The 20,537-nt window shown below is 39.3% G+C and overlaps 1 protein-coding gene across 1 annotated transcript; it reads left to right on the forward strand.

The window, feature by feature from the left end:
• Nucleotides 1-940: 940 nt before the first annotated feature.
• LOC138106438 (transmembrane protein 106B) lies at nt 941-17,925 on the forward strand. The gene is made up of 8 exons (XM_069007034.1): nt 941-1,059; nt 4,334-4,555; nt 7,299-7,362; nt 8,637-8,796; nt 9,590-9,730; nt 9,836-9,885; nt 11,409-11,462; nt 12,195-17,925. The coding sequence occupies exons 2-8, from the start codon at nt 4,336-4,338 to the stop codon at nt 12,331-12,333; spliced, it is 828 nt and encodes a 275-aa protein (XP_068863135.1). The 5' UTR covers nt 941-1,059; nt 4,334-4,335; the 3' UTR covers nt 12,334-17,925.
• The last annotated feature ends 2,612 nt before the right edge of the window (nt 17,926-20,537 follow it).

The following is a 20,537-nucleotide window of genomic DNA, read 5'->3' on the forward strand; positions in this document are numbered from 1 at the left end:
TACAAAGACAGTGGGTAGTGCTTTTTGTGAACAAGAGGCAGACCCATAAAGAGAAGCCATCACAAGTAATTCACTTCCAACGCACTTCCTCTTGCTCTGGCAAATCCTTGGGAGAATATCTCACGCCCGTGCCCTGGACAAACACCTGCAGTACAAGAGACATTGTACAATGTGACGTGAGTTATGAAAACGCACTGCACCTCGTCTCTGGCACCTCTGCCACCGCTTTGCTCTCACAAGGATCTCCTTTCTCCCAAAGCACAATAGGGTGAGGAACTTCCACCAGACTACCAAAAAGGGCACAGAAAATAGCAATGGTGCCTCACAAGGTACTACGAAGCTGAGGACAGAAGGAGAGGGCACTCATAGCTGTGAACAGCCCGGCGAACTAGCAATAGGACAAGGGGACATGGGCTTAAGCTGCACCGGGTGGGGGGAATGGGAGTAGGTTGGATATTAGGACGAATTTCTTCACGGAAAGGGTGATTAGACATTGGAATAGACTGCCCTGGGAGGTGGTGGTCACTGTCCCTGGAGGTGTTTAAGGAAAGTCTGGACGTGGCCCTTGGTGCAGTGGTCTAGTTGACATGGTGGTTCAGTCACAGGTTGGACTCGATGATCTCAAAGGTCTTTTCCAACCTACATGACTCTGTTACTTGGATTCTGAACCACGGCTGAAACCCCGGATGGAATCCTGCTCTGTCCCCTTTAGTCCCTCTGCCGCAAAGCGGGGTTGCGCGACCTTCCTATTCCCCTCTCTCCTATCCTTGATTCCACTCCCGGATACGGGATCGCGCCGCATCCCTTCGGACGGCAGCTTTCGTGCCACTGCCGAGCCTTGGGCCAGCTGGGGGCTGGCACGGCCCGGGCAGGCAGGACAACAGCGTGGAGCCGGCTCCGCCCCCGCCGCCGGCCGGGTGGGCTGGGCCCGGCTCCGCGCCGCGGCTGCGCACACGCCCGATCCGTGTTCAGCGCCGGCTGCTGCGTCGCTCTCGGAGCCTGCGGTTCTGCCCCTGTGCCGTGCCCGGCCCGGCCCGGCCCGCCGAGCCCGCGCCGCAGGTGGGGACGGAAGCGCGCTGCCGCGGCGGGCGGGGGCTGTGGGCGCTGGCGGAGCTGCGCGCCGGGCGGGGGTCGCCGCGGCCGCCCCTGGGCCTCGGCCTGAGCAGGCCCGCGGCGGGGCGGGGGGGCCTTGCCTTGCCTTGCCTTGCCTTGCCTTGCCTTGCCTTGCCTTGCCTTGCCTTGCCTTGCCTTGCCTTGCCTTGCCTTGCTTTGCCCTGCCCTGCCCTGCCCGGGCACGGCTCCCGCGCCGAGTCCACCTCAGGCCGAGCGGGGGCCGGGGGCCACCCGGGCAGCCCAGCAGCAGCCGAGCTCACCGGGCCTTGGTCCAAGCCTGCCGGCTGTAAACTTCGCCATGTTTGTGAGAGCAGCTGGCACTGATGGACGAGAAAATCCCTAAATCCCAGGATTTTTGACTCCTTTATTTTAGCAGCGCCCGCTTTACCGCTCAGGCAGTGTCCGAGACGTGGGTCTGTAAAGGGGTCGTGAAAGGCAGCACTGGTCGTGCCCACCCGAGCTGGACAAGCCTGTGGCTGCTCAGTCACTGCCTTACCCTGCCGCCTCCTCTGCTTTGGAGATTGTGATGTTCGCGGTTAAGGCATAGCTGATGGGGCAGACGGTGGTTGCGATTCGGAATCTTTAGCTATATTGAAAAAGAAGTAGGTAATCTCAAGTAATCTCAAGTTTATATGTTTGCATATAAAGGGCAAGAACACCAGCCTAACTTCCTGGAGAAGTATAACAATTTAGTTTGACTCTATGAAGTTTCACTGAGTCTATAAACAGAAAGTTTTTTCCCCTAGTCTTGCATGTAGCTCAGGATGTGGTGGTTCAGTGTGTCTTGTGACACTGTTTGGGTTTTGTCTGTGTACCATTGTGCTGCAGTGTGTAGCAAGCTGAAGGGCGCGGTTTTAAACAGATGCCACTGTCACATTTTTAATTTACCAAACTCGTTTTAACAGACTCTGAATTCACAGAAACTCCAGATAAGTCCAAGGGGAATGGAGTGTAACATCAGTTATAAGGGAGACTAGATGAAAGCACAGCTGTTCAGCAAGTAGGATTTCTGACTTTGGTGACCGTATAGAAACTGTGACATATGGAGCCGTCATAGTCTCAGAGTTACTGCTGTTCGGCCTATAAGTGCTGGATAAAAGCACAATGTGTTCTTGATTTGTGGTCAGCTGTAGTAAGGTTTGGGCATGGCTGGGGGGAATGTTGGTGGATCAAATTTTGCTTGAAGGTGGTTCTCTGTTTTCTTCTTTATGAACTGAGACGTTTCTCTCAGGTCTCTGGCACCATTACATTCTAATTATTGAAGCTCAGGTACAGCTGGCATTCAAGGATGCACCTGCATTAGTACTTTAATTCAAGTAAAGGATGTGCTCTTGGAAGGACTTCCCAGTCATCCTTGCCTGCTGCACTTTGGTTCATGTCACAGTGTGATGAGGGAGTTGTGTGAACTTTTTCTTTTGGAAAAAGTTAAAACTGGAATGTGCACTTCAGTTGTCAGTGGGTGCTATAAGTCTACATAAGAGCTATTATGGAATAAACATGCAAAAACACGTACAGTGTGGGGTTTGGGTCCTCAGTAACTGTTTCTTTTTCAGAGTTGCTGCCTGGTCTGTATGCAGTTGTTAATGTAGATGTAGGCTGAGCCTACTGTCAGTAGAGCAGCTAAGTTGGGTGTAGTGGTAGGAGAACAGCATGATCCCTAAGCTTCCAGATCTATAATTGTGACAGCTATTGCCTAAGCTGCAATACTCAAGTTCCATAGCTTGAAGGCTGTAGGTCAGCTGCAAGGAGAAAAGTAAACAAAAACTCCATGTGAAATAATTGTCGACATTGTCAGCAGCTTTTTCAGGATTTTTACTTTTCAATAGCTCAGTAGTTTTAATTTTCAGTTTAACAGTTTCCATTATTGAATAGCTCCCAAACTTAGAATGTTTAAAAAGTGCTGTAGCAGCAGAAGGGTAAATAGTTTTCCTGCTTGTAAGGGTTTAATGACATAAATGAAAAAAAAAATCCTGCATATTTTCTGGAGCAGTAACTGGGACTAGTTGGCATTTGTTGACTTACTTTCCTTCTCTCACATTCACCTAGCCTTTCTAGTAAGATAATGAGTTAATGTTGTGTTTGCGTTGCCATCACCGTATTTGAGATATTTCTTTTCTGTCTTGAGTAGTTGGTTTAAAATATTCTGACTCATTTTCCTCTTTTAATCTTCCTCTTAGTGAACCAGCATGATAATTGCTAGCTACCACTTTAAAAATGACTCTTAATGGAAACAAAGCCCCAATGGAGTTTATCATATTCTTTTTAAATCATGCAGTTCCTCAAAACACTGATGAATTGAGTGACTGCTGTCTCTGTGTGTTAAGTAACTAAAATGGATTATGTGGATAAGATGGACAACTAATTGGCATTGCTGTAGAGGTTTATTTTTTTAACTTGGAGTTTGTTTTCCACATGTTGCAAACTGGGGAGATTTCTGCTTGTAGTACTTTTTACAGACTTTAGTTTCAAGCGTTCTGTGTTTCAAGGTATTTTTAGTGTTGTGGCTGAAAAGCTTCAATAATGAGAAAAAATTAAAATACGCATAGGTAACTAAAATGCTTTTGTGAGTAATCCTTTTTTTTTTAAACAAGTCTTTATAAATGCTATATATTGGCAGCTACTATGTTTAAGTAATTCCCATTTTTTACTTCCGTGTGAATTCGTCCTCTTTTGAATTAAAGGGAATCATCAGTTTAAACACCTGGCGATCTATATTTCTAGCTTGGAAACTAATAACCAATCCTATGTTCTCAAAACAAGTCTGAGCTAAACAATTTACTAAAATTGGGTCTGTCATCTGTGTAGAATTTACTCCAAATTGCAAAATTGCTTTCTATGGCCCAGTCTTGATTTTTTTTAAATACAAAGATTAGTGTGTTGTGTTAAAGCCTGTACAGTAACAATCCTTTGAAAAGCTGTTGCAACTTTTGCCAGCAGTTGTACTGTTCTAATTTTAAAGCCTCTCATTGATCCCCTTTCAACCTGTGCATATTGGAGAATTTGAACAAAGCTCCCAGTTAATTCAGGTTCTTTGCATTTTGGGATTGACTCCAGCTTGACAGAGCCTTAGTGCTTTGCAGGTCTTAAGGGATCTGAACAAAGGAGAACTGAGTCTTGTCAGGCTATGGCCATAGACTAACAGTTACCTGTTGCAGAGGAATAAATGCAAGTCATGTTTGACCCATTGTCCCTGAAAACTTCCTTCTGACCTTGTTTTTAGACATGGGAAAATCACTTTCTCACCTGCCAATGCATACCTGCAAGGAAGATGGCTATGATGGAAGCTCAGTGTCTGATAACGTGAGGAACGGTTTAGTTCACTCAGAAGTGCACAATGAAGACAGCAGATGTGGAGATGTATCCCAGTTTCCTTATGTGGAATTTACAGGAAGAGACAGTGTGACCTGCCCAACCTGCCAGGGAACAGGAAGAATTCCACGAGGTAAATTTTCTTTTTTATTCCTTTTGTTTCATTTTTTAACCAATTAATTTACATCGTGACCACGTGAAGTTGTAATAATTCATGACAAACAGCTTTTCAAGTCAAGATGAAGTTTTTTCATCTCTTTGACCTTTTTTTTGTTAGCACTAAGCATTTTGTTACTCTAGATAAGTGTAACGAATTGGGTTGGCTGTTACACCTTGGCTGTTACAGGTTGGATCTCCTCTTGTCTGTGTAAAGCAACTGTTTCTTGCTTCTCAGCTTTGAATCCACACATAACCATAGCTCTTGCAAGTTGAATGAGAAAACCTTTTGTTTCATGACGTTTTATTGCATTTTTTAAAAGTTACCTGTTTTAAGCTATTTTAATCAGTATATTACTGCAAAAATGGCTGCAAATACAGAGACAGAAAAGTAGACCTGGCTTGCGACACTTGTTCCCTGGTCATTTATAGTGAACTTTCTTGCCCTTTCTGCTGTCAATGCCCCTTGTCTTCCTTTATCCTCCCTTTGTCCCACTGGTGCTTGCTAGGTGGATAATTCCAGCTTGGGGTTGAAAATACATAGGTTCTTTGGCTGCCTTGGGAAGGAGTAGGCTGCACAGCATTAGTCTTCATACCTAGCGGTTTTGTTTGCTTTGCCCTCATCCTTTGCTTTACCTTTTGGTAAAACATGCTGCTTTGTTACACTTCTGTCCTAAATGATAGGCTATCTGAATATTTATGAAGAGACCTGTGAAAGGAGACTGCAGGATATCTGAAACTGGGCAGAAGAAGAGAGTGACAAATGCAGTGGGCCAAGCCACAGCCTTTTGCTTCAGCTGTGAGATTTTCCCTTTGACCGGGGAAGGACTGATGAGATGATTTCATGTTCAGGTCCGCTTTTGCCAGACCTCTTATCCAAAATAGATTATTGGGTGTGAAAGCTCTCGGAACTGATTTTGACCAGCAGCTCAGGAAACTTGAGTGATCTCTGTGCCGTATTGTCTTTCTGCATGTGCTTCAGTGAGATTAGGTTATGATACAGTTCACAAACCCTTGTGTCTCATCTTTGTAGAAAGATCAGGGAGCACAGAATATTTCAGTGGTTGCAAATACCACAGGAGATTCGTGGTTTGGCTGTTAAACTTTCTGCTACAATGTATTCTTGGATAGCTCTAAATTCAGCAAATTTGGCATCTGGAAAAGCAATGAAACTAAAAATTACCTTAGCCAAAAAGGGTAAAGAAGTTTCTTCTGTTAACTTGGAACACTTGTTAATATCAATAGCATGTTTTACTCAAATGGAGATATAGCAGGATTTCTATGTTCAAAAGCTTCTTTTTTTCACTGTAGAATCCTTAAATGTAATACTTAAATAAATGTAAGTTAATTATTTTATTAACTAAAATAGTTTGCAGTAACTATTAAAACATGCACATTGTCAATACATTCTAATGAAATGATATGGTTAAAGTTAGAACTTTAAATGAGTTATTAGAACTCAGAGGATTGTCTTTCTAATTATTCCTTAGTATTTTAGAGAAGAAAAAAGTCACATTTGGAGGTCATTTGAGGGGAGAGGGGAAAAATCAAGAATGACTGCATGACTAGTAAGACTATAATTAATATGTGATATGATGGCTAAACTATAATAAATCCCTGAAATTATGTTTAGTTACTTGGACAGCTTTAGTTTTTTAGCATGATGTAGTATGAAAGCAGGACTATGCTTTTTTCTTCAAAGGTTGAAGGTGCTTCATTGAAGTAGAGATGAAAATGTGTTTTAAATTGGTAGAGGCTTTTTAGAAGGTTAATGTTTTACATGCTACTATATGCTTGGTTAGCATGTTTTGCTTAGCTTAGTGATTCAGCATGGAATCATTGCCAAGTGCTTGATTAGCTAAGTGATGATTTGATCAAATTCTGCATTTGGCTTAAAAATTGCAGATCTGACTTGGCCTTGAGGCCTTTGTTCTCATACAGTTTTACAACCAATAGCAAAAGCTCTACAGGCAGATGTAGTACATGTATTTTCAACAACTCATCTGTGCATGTGTTCTTTATTTCTGCTGTTAAGATATCTGCCTTTAAAAATACTGCCTAGTGATGTAACTTGTATGGGGAAATTCCAGTAGATACTAATTTTGACTTCCAGGGTGCTGCAGCTCAGCAGCACTGTGATAAATATGTTTTTATATACTTCTGATTTCCAGACTGCAGTGTATAACTTGTGTTGCCAATACCACCTATATTGATACATAGTAGCTTTGGTTGTTTCAATTTGGGCTTGTTGTTTGTCGGGGTTTTTTTAACCAGACTGACGTCTGCTTTTCAGGAGAGTACATGCGGAATGCCTTCTGGATCAGTTCTTACTGCCCAAGCTTCTGAATGTTTTGTCCCATGAGTTCTTGTGGTCTGGCATAGAGAGCTTAGAGCTGTTCTATGTCTCTTTTTCTCCAGGAAGAGGTGCCAGAGGCAATGCTGCCTTCAGTCGTGTGCAGCACAGAGGCAGAATTTATTGCTGTTTTGGTCTTTGCGGACTTGGTGTTTTCTCATCTGGATGTTGCGTAAGCTGTGCTCTATTTCAGAAGGTGACATCAGCTACAGTAGCATTCAGCCTGGGTCCTTATCTGGAATTTAAATGTTTATCTTTAGTGTTTATTCTTTGGTGCCACTAAGTTATAACAGGTACTCTTTGTGTAAAAGAGCTTCAACAACACTTATTCTTTGTTTAAATTCTGAAAGGATGTTTTTGTTTCCAGGGCAGGAAAATCAGCTGGTAGCACTAATTCCATACAGTGATCAGAGACTGAGGCCAAGAAGAACGTAAGTCAATAGCTATTTGTGATACCTGAATCTACAGTTAATTATTCTCTTCAAGTCAAAATTCAGCAATTCAAAGGAGATAGCAATAAGATGATCACTGGAATGCTTTCAGTACTGGAAAAACAGGGCGTGTGGGTAATACCAGCCTTAACCTCTAACTCTTGGAGAGTTACTTATTAACAGGTGTGCATACTTCCATCACAGTACATCTTAGCTAAGTACAAAGCTAAGTAATACTGTATGACCTATTCATGTACATGTTTACAGTAATGATGTATTTCTCAATCTCTGTAGCATCCTAATTGATCTAAGCAGATATATCTTCACTGTTTAAGTTAATCGGTAATGTCTTTGAGCCACTACAAAAAGCAAGTCACCTGAAATTGGTTTGTAAACATTCTGATATTTGCAGCTAGAAAAATCAATAATTTCTGATGCAGCATATTTAATTTTTTTTCTAGGATCTACTTGGGGGTTTCACTACAATGCTCAGGGCTTCTTGTTCTGACTTGTTTTGGTTTTTACTTTGTTTTTTTCTTAATGTTTTGATGTTTTTGTAATAAACAGAAATGAGTGCCAGGAAAAAGAAATACAATAGCTTCACGTAATACTATTCTGGATAATATATCTGATGTAATGGTCGTACAAATTTGAAACATATTACTGTAGTGTTCTAATTTTGACTAAACTGGAGCTGAAGTAGATCCTTTTATTTTTGGAGGTTTTTTTTATTATCTCTCACACCCCTACCCCCGCCCCACCCTCCTGTGCACACACACAGCCACACCCGCACAAACACACCCTTTTGTGTTAGCTTAATTGTGAATTTCCTGCTCTTTAGCTAAGTCCTGACACTTTCCCTGGAAGTCGGGATTTTCTGTCATGAGAGCTTTATTTTGTGTTCTGGGTGTGTTTTGTGAGACTTCCACAAAATGGCAGAAGTTGTGCTATAAATAAACGTTAAGAGGAAGTGAGTTTGTTTCAAAGCACATAAGTATTTACCTCTTCCATTTTCCTCTGCAAGTTACAAATGTTGAGATAACCACATGATTTGAAATATGATTTCTGATGTATATACAAGAGTAACAGCTGTTTAAGACATAGCTGTGAAGTGCAGCATAGTTTTTTTCCCGTTTTAGAAGCTAATGGAAGCTAGAAATAGACTGAATAAGTTGTATTGACTAGTTCTGCTCCTTATCACTTAAAAGAAAATAGTATGTCACTGTTGTTTAATGTGCTTTTGACTCTGAAATGTGCTCTTTTTTTTCCTCCAGAAAGCTCTATGTGACTGCTTCTGTAACTGTGTGTTTACTACTTTCGGGGCTGGCTGTATTTTTCTTGTTTCCTCGCTCGATTGACGTTGAGTACATTGGTGTGAAGTCAGTATATGTCACTTATGAACAGGATAGACGGATAATCTACCTAAATATTACAGTAAGTCTGACTGGGTGTTTGCAATGCATAAATGCAACAGGAGATACTGCTTTGAGAGTTTAATGTACATACAAACTGTGGAATGGCTGAAAAGCTTAGTTGATACCTTAAATAGAATTGGTGACCAGTTTGAAAAATGTAACTGGACCTGCTGTGTCTGGTTCTTGTAGCTATAGCTAATAGAGGTGTAATTGCAGGCTGACACTGGGCCTTCTGTTTTCAAGGGAACAGTAACTTTGGACTTCTTAGTGTTACTTTTGAAATGTGTCTGAAATGTAGTATGTGTATATAGGAATGCTGTTTGCTGCTGCCCTGGTATTATGCATGTGTCAAAACTGGGGTTGAGGAAAAATACTTCTTATCCACCTTAAAACTTAAAGGAGCTGTTCCCACATAGTTCTTGATTTCTTCGTAATGATCTTGATATGGGATTGCCTAAAGACTTTTGGTACAGTTCTTCATTTTAAATAAAGCAAAGCTGCCATGGGTGAAAGAGGTCCTTTGATAGCTCAGTTTTCTAGAAGGAATAACTGAGGATTGGAAGAAATGCAGTATTTGCAGTGGAGGGTTGTTACCAGGAAAGTTGTGCAGAAGTTTGTGTTACTCAATATATTCACTAAACAAACTTAGAAAGTGATGGTCCATGACCCCACTCCTCTCTGCAATCCTACCAGACAGGAAAATTTACTTGCATAACTTCAGGTATTACTATCTCATGCACAGGTTTCAAAATGCTTGCTCATCAAGATACACAGAATGGATAGCTGTTACTGTTTTGTGTTTGTTTTTTCAGAACACACTGAATATAACGAATAACAACTATTACTCTGTTGAGGTGGCAAACATCACAGCCCAAGTTCAGTTTTCAAAAACAGTTATTGGCAAGGCACGGTTAAACAACATCACCAACATTGGTCCGCTGGATATGAAACAGGTAAGTAGCTTAGACTTTCAGAGTTAAACATGTGTTAATCTTCATATGTAAATCTACTTATTTGTGTTTTCCTTGCTTTTTTATTGTGGTTTGTTTTTTTTTTAGATTGATTATATGGTGCCTACAGTCATACAAGATGAAATGAGCTACATGTAGTAAGTGTACTCACCTGTAAATATCACATGGATCTTATTAAAAGTTGTGATGGCATTAAAACCAACTTTTTTGAAAGTTAGCAGAAATCTCTTTGAAAAGACATTGGGGCATTTTCTTCGAGTTTAATAGTACTGAAAGATGGTAAGCCACAATTGTTTGGTTAGTTTTATATAGTGGCTTGCTGTACCTGGCTATAAACCCTTTAAATGGAATCTCTATTCCAGTATTTTAGGCCTTGGCACTATTTAGGACTGCTGCTTTAGGGGGTGAAAGTGCAGGTGTGTTCCCCTAACAAGTTCTCTAGTAACTTTTGCACAAGTTTCTCTGCAGTAGAAGGAAATTTGTATTTAGTGGTATGCAAATTAGAGACTTTTCTTCACACTTTGTGTATACGATGGTAAGCAGTGTTTACAGACTGCCCTTTGAGTGGTTTTATTCATAGCTTCTGAAAGTTCATTTGTCCAACAGACTGTTAGCTCATTATATCTTGGTCAAAAACCCCAATTTTAGTTCTCTTAACACTGAAATGCAGACTGAACAGAAAGAGTTAACTATTGAGACTTCAGGTCTGTGTGCAGTTCTCATGGATGCCAGCCCCTTTGGAGTGGGAGAAATTATTGAAACCTTATTGCTTTGAAGTGTTGAAATAAAATGAAATAGGTATGAAATGGAAAGAGAGGCACAAACTTAAAATCAACAGAAAATGCTGAATCTCTGTCACCTTTTAAAAGTATGTAAGTTAGCTTTATGTAAACACTGAATCTTGTGAATCTCTTTGGATGCATGAGGAATAAATAAATTTCATAAATAGCCTTCATAGAACTCATGATAATACTGTATTTTCTTACAATATGGATGAGCTGTGTTCACTCACTGTTTATATCTTATTTTTGTTGGTGCAGGGAGGGGGTATGAAAATATTGTAGGTAGCTGCCAAGCAATCTTATTGCACTGATCACATGCTGTTCATTCTAGAGCTGATAAATTTGTGACCAAGATCATTGATTTAGGAAGCAGGGTTTAAAAATATGCACTTACATGGTGCTCTTTATGGTATTTAGGTGTATGTCAGAAAATATAAGTCTGAAAAGGTTATCTATCTTGTAAGAGAACAATAACCTTGACTTCTGAATCTCTGTATGTTAGTTAAAGGTTACTTTGCATAATACAGAAGTGGATGAGTGCAAAACAAAAGGTGACAAAGTGATACTGGCAGGCTTTAAATGTAGGGGCTCAGGTTAACCTTGGTTAGCTTCTGGAAGACGGAATGATCGCTTTCTCAGGACACTTCTGTTGGCAAGCATTACATGAAAGCAAGCCCATGTGAAGACAGAACCTGTGAAAGCAAGACTATGTATATAAAAGTAGGTCCAGCATTCAGTCACTGGCAAATGATTGTTGCCATTGCTAGCAGCTCTGTGGACAGAGCAGCAGAATTTCTATTTGAAGCCACAAGACTTGCTTTTTAGATAATTACCTTGGAAAAGTTTGATGTAAATCTAACAATTGTTCTTTTTTGCAGTGACTTCTGTACTTTACCATCTATCAAAGTACACAACATAGTAGTGATGATGCAGTAAGTATGGTAGTCTTCCTGTGTGTGGGAAACAACTTAAGAAGCCATATAATTCTCATTGAAATAATACTCAAATACTTAAACCTGTAGTCTTTGCATCACAGATAAAATGAAGTCAACTTGCTTTCTAGTGTAGTAGCTTTATAGTTATAGAAAGTGAACTGTGTCTTTTGACCGGTTCTGGTGGTGTAAAGACAGATTAAACAGAATCATTGTTACTGTATCTGCTCTGCAGTTGGGTGGGCTATAGCCATGGAGCTACTGATGTCTCAAAAACTTTAAAATGACTTTGTGTGTTGGCCACTGTTCAAAACTTGCTGAGATCTTTGATCTTGAAGGAATTACCGGCTTTAGTACTCAGTCAGAGACTGCTTTTTATGACAGCGCATAAATTTCAGCATGGTGGGGTCTTTTGTTGGTGAGGGATCAGGGGGAGTCTTTAGACTAGATATAGCATGGCTTGTAGCTTGTTTAGTCATTTGCTTTCTTGACACAAACAAGAATATTATTTGTATTGGTAGATATTACAAGTAAAACTCAGCTTTAGCATCTTTAGAAAAAGGAACCAGATGTCTTTTATGGAGAAAATCTATAGTGGTAAATCAGTAATGTTCTTAAATTTATTTAAAACATATTTTGTTCCAAAACCTTTTCCTTAATAACCCTAGTAATATAAATCCAGTGTTTTTTAGAATAGGAAACTCAAAATCTCTTCTCTTCTGTCTTTTTAAGAGTGACAGTGACAACCTCGTACTTAGGCCACCCTGAGCAAATATCCCAGGAGAGATACCAGTATGTGGACTGTGGAGGAAACACGACCTACCAACTGGGCCAGTCAGAATATTTAAATGTCCTTCAGCCTCCACAGTAAAAGCACCTGTTGTTTGATGTGGAATGACTGCTGTTGGTGCTTGCAGAGATCCTTTGGATAGAACTGGTACTACATGGAGTGGAGAGTACATGTAATGTACAGCATAGCAAACATGGAGATCTGTTCACTTTAGATGCAAGGAGGGAAAGGTGCAAATTGTAAATAGGTGCACTTGTTAAATGTTGTGTTTTCCCCTTCTGTTTGCTTTCTGTTACTGTGAGCACTTCTGTCAAGTTGTGTGGTGGGAGGGAGAGGGGGAATATCAGATTCTTGAACAGAACTGGGACTTTTCCTTACAGTGTGGTACATCAACTTAGAGTAACTGTGTGTATGTCTATGTTTAGGTGAAATGTGTCACTAATGAGAATTTAAAAAAAAAAAATACTCATAAATTTTAAGTTTATCCTTCAGTTCTTGATATTTGACTGTTGAAAATGCAGTATTACTACTTAAATAACAAGATTACTTTGAGGTGTCTATTAGTGAAACTTCTATTAGTAACCCGGTGGCAATTGTTCTTTATTTTGGGATTCTACACTTTATTTGCTATCCATGATTAGAGGTGACATGCAGTCTATGAAAGCCAGGAAAGCTCTCTTGGATGACACAATAGTTGAATTTGCGGTTTCTAGAATCTGGTCTCTTTTCATTCATATTCCCTCTTGCTACCTCTGGGATGTTATAAGGAGAATATATATTGTTAGATTTAAAGCTGGATTTAAAACTAAACAAAAAAACAACCCCCACAACAATTACTGACAAAGGAAAAAAACCAAGAGTCTAGAAAATGAACAAGACTTTACCAGTCGGTTTTTTAGTAAACTTTTTAGAACAGGTATTAAAATCAAGATTGTGTAGTTGGAACTAGGTGGGAAACTTTGAGCATGGGTTTGGAGAGCTTGGTGTAAATTTTTGTGATTTTTACTGTTTTAATATATTATGCATTTAAGCGACTTTTAAGTGTTAATATGTTGGGTTGTGTTTATTTCTTGGGCAGGCTCATTAAGCAAATGCAGTAGTTATCTGTACTTCTAGAACACTCAAAGGTCACATCAAAGTTACGTAAGGGAAGATGAAGCAATTCTTTCTGTTGGAGTACGTGCTGATGTAATTATGAGATTACTGACTGATAGCATTAAATAGTTCCTGTAGCACAGTTTGCACATGCGAATTTCTGGGGTAACTGTGAATCATGATGAGTATAAACTTTGGGTCCAAAGTTGTCTGACTCCTCAAGGCTGACTGTTCTAAGGGTTAACTTTTTAATTGGCTAGATCAGGATTGTTTTGTTTCTGAATTAGGTAAGATGCAGCTGTAAGAACATACTATTGAGACTGTTGCATTGTAATGAATGATGTATTTTTTAAAATAGATATTACTGGTTTTATGCTGCCTATCTCCTGGAAATAAGCTACACGAAATGACTTTGCAATAAACACTATGGAAAAAGGCTTCTGAGTAACTTGCCACTAACAATCTCTGATGCTCCAGTACTTCAGTGAAGATACATGTCTGCATTACTCTTTTCTTTACTAGCCTCTCTTAGATTGGACCTAAGGGGATGGGTGGGGAAAAGAATGTGGGTGATGTAAGACTGATTTAAAAGGCATTAAGTAACCATAATAAACCCCCCACCCTTCTCTATTTGAATTGCTATGAGCATTTACTCTGACAGTCTATGAAAACTTTTGGAACCTCATCTGTCAGTTTCATATAGTTGTTGATAAGACGAAGACTTCATCTTTTGCCTTTAGAGAACTTCTGTAACTGGAGTAGTCAATTCAAATGACTTATTGTAGTTATATTCTGAATATTGTTCTTGATTTTGGGCCCTTAAAAGTAAACATTCTTTATTACAGCTCGCAGTCCTGAGGGAAACTAGTTCATAGTTGACTCACCTTTCTAGAGTTTAGATAAGGTTCAGTCCTGTGGCTGCTGAAATGTGTGTGTGATCTCATCTGATAGCCTGAAAAGATACAGGTGATAACTAAAGACCAGGAGAGTGGGGAGCTGGCTAGAAGCAGAGAGGTAAACTCATGTTGCCTGTTGTAGAAAGATACGCTGATAATGGAGAGTAGGGAGAGAATTCTGGTTTAAATCATATCAGAACTGAAGTCTGCCAGCAAGTGACACAGGCTCTTTTCTTCTAGGCTTAAATATTTACACACTAGAGTGTTGTTTTTGTTTGGGGGTTGTTGTTTGTTTTTTTGAAATAGAAGAAGAAGAAAACAGCTGTAGGCAGATAGTTACATTGATTTAAAACAAATTTTTCTTCCAAGGATGAAAGGTAATCTAAAATAACTGGAATGATTGAATTATTTGGTGACAGTAGTGAATGCTGCTTTTGAACAAGCATGGCAGGGGGGAAGTTACACTTTATGCAATGTTGAGATGCAAACTAACTTCTGAAATTTTGGTGGACATGCTGAGCAAGATTAATACTTAAATCTGTGGTTCTTAACCTTGCATGAAGTGCTTGGAATTCGCTGATTTAAATTAAAGAATTGAGTGGAATTATTTTTTCCATGTACGTGTCAGAAGGGGGAAGATAAAACTCAATTTTTGTCATCTAGGATATCTATAACATCATCAAATTGTGATAGACTTACTGAATGATGAAGTGTTCTCATCTTAGGAAACAAATTGTGAGTTAAAGATCCTACTGAATTCTCAAATTAAGTCAGTAATGGGAGAATAAAAGGCTTTACGTTCCAAGTGCTCGTATGCCCTTGCACAAATGTCAGCATATTACTAACCAAATAAGGCAAGTATTTAAATTTATCTACTAATTTTAATATAATATCACGTAAGAAGGTAAACATCTGTGTGAATATTTAACTTGCTTTATGTGACTGAGCTTGGAAACATGCTAAGGGAGCAAGGGAACTCAGCATTAACTTGTATAACTTTGTAAACAAGGTATCAGTGTAGATCCAAGTGAGAGACCTTTCATTTTTCACATTCATTTTATCCTGATTTTAAAAAAGAAAAGGCAAGCCTTTCAATTCAGTTGTAAATCAGTAAGTACAATTCTCTCTAGAAAGTCAGCTTGAAAAATTACAATCTTTTTCCTGGTTTATCTTCTGTGTGTCTTCTGAAGTGATCCATAGTTCATGTGTAACTTCCCCTAGTCTTCAAATGCTATCAAATACCTTTATACTGGTATTGTAGTGTGTTTATTTCTGGTAGAATTCTTTTCACTTGAATGCTTTCTAGCAATTCCTTTACCAAAACCTGTTGCACTTTAAAATGGAACCTCTGTTATTTCTTAAAATGGTAAGAAATATAGTCCAGATGCTGCACTGTAATGGCACTATTAAAAATCAGCTTAACGTATTCTGTTTAGAATAACTGTAAAATTTCAAAATTTTAAGTAAGTATGGAACACTTAAATGCACAAGAAGGTTAACTATTTGGCCATTGGAGAACAAAATTATTGTACATTTCAAATACACTGCTTTAAAAATAAAAGAATGAATGAATAACCATCCAAGATCCAAACCATCAAAGATCTAACCATCAAATACCTGTTTGGAGAGATTTAAAGGGAGGCACTCTTACTAAAAGATGAAAGACTGACATTCTTGAATTCCTGGTGTGGGAAAAACCCTGTTAAAGCTCATTCGTAATTTCTTTACTCATCTCAATGTTTAGGGGATGGTTGCTTAATTCTTAATCTTTTGTGAAGACAAACCATAAGTATCTTTTTCCTCTGTGGTATAACTCTGAAGTTCTTAATGCACTTCTGATGTGTGCATGACCTTGATACTAACTTGTAGTTATATTTTGCAGCCTGATGCTGGCAGATTTGAGTACATGCTTTAGTTGACTTTGCTTCAAATTGTCCTTGAAGTTCTGCAAGTGAATATATTTTTTCATAGTAGTACATTGCAAACAGCCTGGGCTTTTCAGCATGTGTTATATAAAGGAACCATTTAAACACTGAACTCTTAAGTGCTTGGATTGAACCATGAGGGTCTTTAACCTAACTGAAGTGTTGTGTCCTCATGATGGAAAGGATGGTGCTTGGAGTGGTATGAGAGAAATTTCTCTATTTAGACAATATTCAAAGAGAAATAGCATTATTTTTTATTCAGCAATTAAAGTTTCCTTTTTTTATTTCCTCCTTTTTTTGAGGGGTGGTAGTTGTGGTTTTGTTTTCCTTCCCACCCCCCAAATCTATAGTGAGACATCTGTCTGTTCCCAGACAGCACCTTGTGAAATGGGTGACTTGTTTCAGAGTTGGGCAGCTGCAGGAAGCTTCACATCAGCTGAACTGGACTTGCAGAGTTAAGAGATGAGAAAGACTAGCAATGGTACCTCTAAGAACTAAATTTTGTACTTGCCGGTCTAACAAAATGCCACAACCCTTGTAATGCTTCCAGGCTTTCCACTACTCAAAGGGAAGGATAAATAATGCAAGTACAACCAACATACTTCAGCAGTGGACTGCTTGCAACCAGCAAAATATTTGTTAGTGATGGCCCTGGTCATGCCAAAAAGTCTAATTTTTTTTCTTTTGGCCTGGGGAAGGAGGAATAGATCCCAGCCAAAAGATGTTGAGAAGAATTATTTGGCTATGGCAAACACCCAGTGTTTGTTGCATTTTAGAAGTCACCTTCCTATTTTATGTTTAGCTCGGGAATTCTGATCATTACCAGAGGGGTATTTTGGGGTAGTTCTGCTACCTACAGCTTTTGCTATGTAAATCTGCTTTTCTACAGGTAGTCAGGCCTGTTGGCCAGGAACAGCAGTCTGCACGGGATCTGCACACTAAGTGTGGAGAGCCCTGCAGTTTGGTGGGAGACTGTTCAGTGGGAGTAAGGTCCTGATCCTCATACTCTTCCACCAGCCATCACAAGGGTCCTACAACTTGGATGCATATGTTTCCTGGGTACTGAAACTGCTTTTGCTTTGCATGGGCCAGGATGTTTAGTACCACACATGTAAGTGTATTATGGTGCCTGAGTATTTTGGATCTGACTGACTATGATTTAGTTCTTTTGTTTGTTTTAAGGAAGCAAATTTACTGTACAGAGTGTGCATATAATAGCTTGAGATATGTATAGAAATACTAATGAGTGATAACTATTTTTGTAACTTAAGATGTTCCTGTAACTGTGTAGCAAACAATCTATCCAGTAAAGCATGATAAACACTCGAGGAGTCAAAGAGTATTTTGGAATGACTTGTAGGACACGGGGGCTATGTTAATGTAAGCTAACTGGGGCGCAAGGAATTTTGTTATTCAGAGATTCAAAATCTGGGCTTAACTCCATTATGAATATATGTTTCTAGACAGGATTGTTTGACACAAAGAATGATATTAAATTTTCTATTTAAAAAGCTTGGATCATGTATATCTTTTTTTTAAACTGACTTAATATTTTTCTCCCCTTCTTCCCTGTCTCCTGCAAGTTTTCCCTCTATCCCACCATATCTTCCCACTAGCTTTCATGTATTTTCAAGGATATTACTTCAATTTTTGTAACTATTGGCATTCCATGATGTGAAGACTTTGCAATCTACTTTTTTTTATACTATGTTTTATTGTGTTAAGTCTGTAATAAACTTGAGTATCTGAAAGCTAAACACTCTATGTGAATGAATTAGTGTTGTCTGACTGAGCTACTGAAGTAGCTGAGTTCAAACCCGGGCTGCTGTGGTGGGTTGGCCCCTGCCACCAGGTCAGCCCCCATGCCATTGCTCATACACTCTTCCCTCCCAGTAGGATGGTGGACAGAATTGGGACAAAAGCAAGAAAACTCTTGTCAGGATGAAGACGTTTTAATACAAGAAGGAAAACTGTGTACACAAGCAAAACATAATAAGGAATTTATTTCCTAGCATCAGGCAGGTGTTTACAACAGGAAGACCTGATTAGCCTTCCTTTCTCTTTTCCTGGGCTTTTATTGCTGGGCATGATCCCGTATGGAATAGCCCTTTAGTCATCTGGGAGTATCTGTCCTGGCTGTGTCCCCTCCCAGCTTTTTGACTACTCACAGCCTAGGCCCTGCAGATCTGAGCAGACACAAAGGGGGAGGAGGCAATGTAAAAGGAAACCTCTGGTGCTGGGAGAGCACTGTACAGCCAAAACACTGGTCTGTTATCAGCACTGTTTAATCCCCAAACCCAAAGCACAGAGCTGTATGAGTGGGATGCTATGAGGAAAATTAACTCCATCCCAGACAGACCCAGTTATACCTACCTGCAAAGTTACTTTAAGGAACCATTATTGCTGAAAAACCTTAATCTTTAAAACTGGACAACAAAGAACATAGCTTTGGAATATTAAGAACATTCATAATATTCAAATGTTACAAGTAGACTTACACAGCTGTTTTGGAACAACTTAGTGGGATATTTTTAATGTTTGTCCTGGAGAAACCTATTGTATGTTCATGACTGCTACACCAGTTGTCTGGTTTGGATAATGAATATGGTCTTTGTGTGTAGTGGGGTTTTTGTTTCAGCTTGTGAATCTCTTTAGAAAGGCTGATTTTTTTTAACTAAGTTTAGGTGGGAAAATAATTACAGTCATGCTTGCTATTTTCTTTTTCATACAGTAATTTTTTCATCCCAGAGTTGTCATAACCTTTGTTACAGCTGTCCAAGCCCTGTATGGAACACTGTAAATGGGAGAACAGCAACCTTTAGGCACTAGTTTCCTTTGTTTAGATATAAGCTTGAAGAGATGGGAGGATCTGCTTCTGTCTTGTTCTACTGATCTGGAGGTGGATAGCCAAAAATGTATCTTTAGTCATGAACAGTTTTATTTGATCCAAAAACTTCAAACTACATGATTTGGATTCCTCTCCTGTGTTGTTTTTTTCCCCATTCAAAGCAGATAGGGGACTACAAAGATGAAATTCTACCAGGTAAATTTCAAACACCACTTTGCCTGTCTGGAGAGTATAAAGAACATTAAAAATGAATAAATGCACTGACAGATGGGAATAGATAATCAAATATGAATTTGGACAAATTTAAAGACCCAGAAGTTATTATGGAACACCCAAAGCAGACGATTTTGAGATCTAACTGCTGGAAGGTCTGACATCTTAAAATAGACTAGTTTCAAAGACCTAATTGACAGAAACTTCTGAAAGATTTTGAAGTTTCCCTGGCTGTCTGTACATTGCTTTCCTTTTACTTCTCAAAATTTTGTACAGATTTCAGTATAACTGTGTAACTGAGTGCATACTTGGGATGTGGCTTTGGGATATGTTCACCTGAGAGTACTGTGGGTACACTGATTATGAATGACACTAATTGCCTTCCAATGTGAAGATGATGTCTATCTAGCGACTTAAGGAATACCAAATCACATGTTTAATTTTGCTAGAAATCTCTTGATGTCAGATGAGGTAAAGATCCTGCTACATTTCTGTTGTGATTTTTTTTTTCTTTTTGTTTTCCTTCAGGAATCCTTCCTTCTTAAGCCTCAGAGCTGAGGTGTGTTTCCTGTGGATGGGTAGCAGGTGCCACACAGTTTAATGAGCTGTCATGGGCACTGTGGAGCTGACCTTGCTCCATAATGGAGCTGCTTTTTCATGAACCAGTGAATCACCTAATGCAGGAAAAGTAGAACTTGATTAAGGAGCTTTGGCATCACCGTAATGTAACATTTCACTGACTGCAGTTATGGATACCTGGAAAGTAATGATGTATGTCATACTTGAGAGGTTTTTAGGAAGTAATGCTTCTAGCAGCCCTAGCAATATAGTTGAGTTTGAAAAATGAATGTAATTTGCCTCAGTCTGTCTTTTCTCATGAGAATTATGCCACTAGACTCTTGTTCTGGTACTCATCAGAGGAGTGATATAAGGGTTACCTATATAGATGGTAATATCTAAAAAATCAGGTAAAGAGCTACTATGTTTTTCATGCGTTTTGGAGGCTTATATATTACTAATATGTATTATTTCTTAATTATGAAGTCTGTCTCAGATCATTTATGTTCGTGGAATGTTAGTTGCTGTCTTCATTGAGATCCATACCCACAATAAACTCGTGACCGAGTTTTACATTCAGTGTGTTTAAACACATTGAGACAATCAATGCAGCTATTTCACTTTCCACACCGACACTAAATTTGTGAGCTTTTCATCAAATGTGCAACAAAATGTGAAAACAAGGCTTAAAAGCCCAAAATATTGCTGCAGAATGTAGATTCTAAAACTCATACCTTCTATAACCACTTT

This window comes from Aphelocoma coerulescens, chromosome 2 (genome assembly GCF_041296385.1).
Source record: "Aphelocoma coerulescens isolate FSJ_1873_10779 chromosome 2, UR_Acoe_1.0, whole genome shotgun sequence".
Lineage (NCBI taxonomy): Eukaryota > Metazoa > Chordata > Aves > Passeriformes > Corvidae > Aphelocoma > Aphelocoma coerulescens.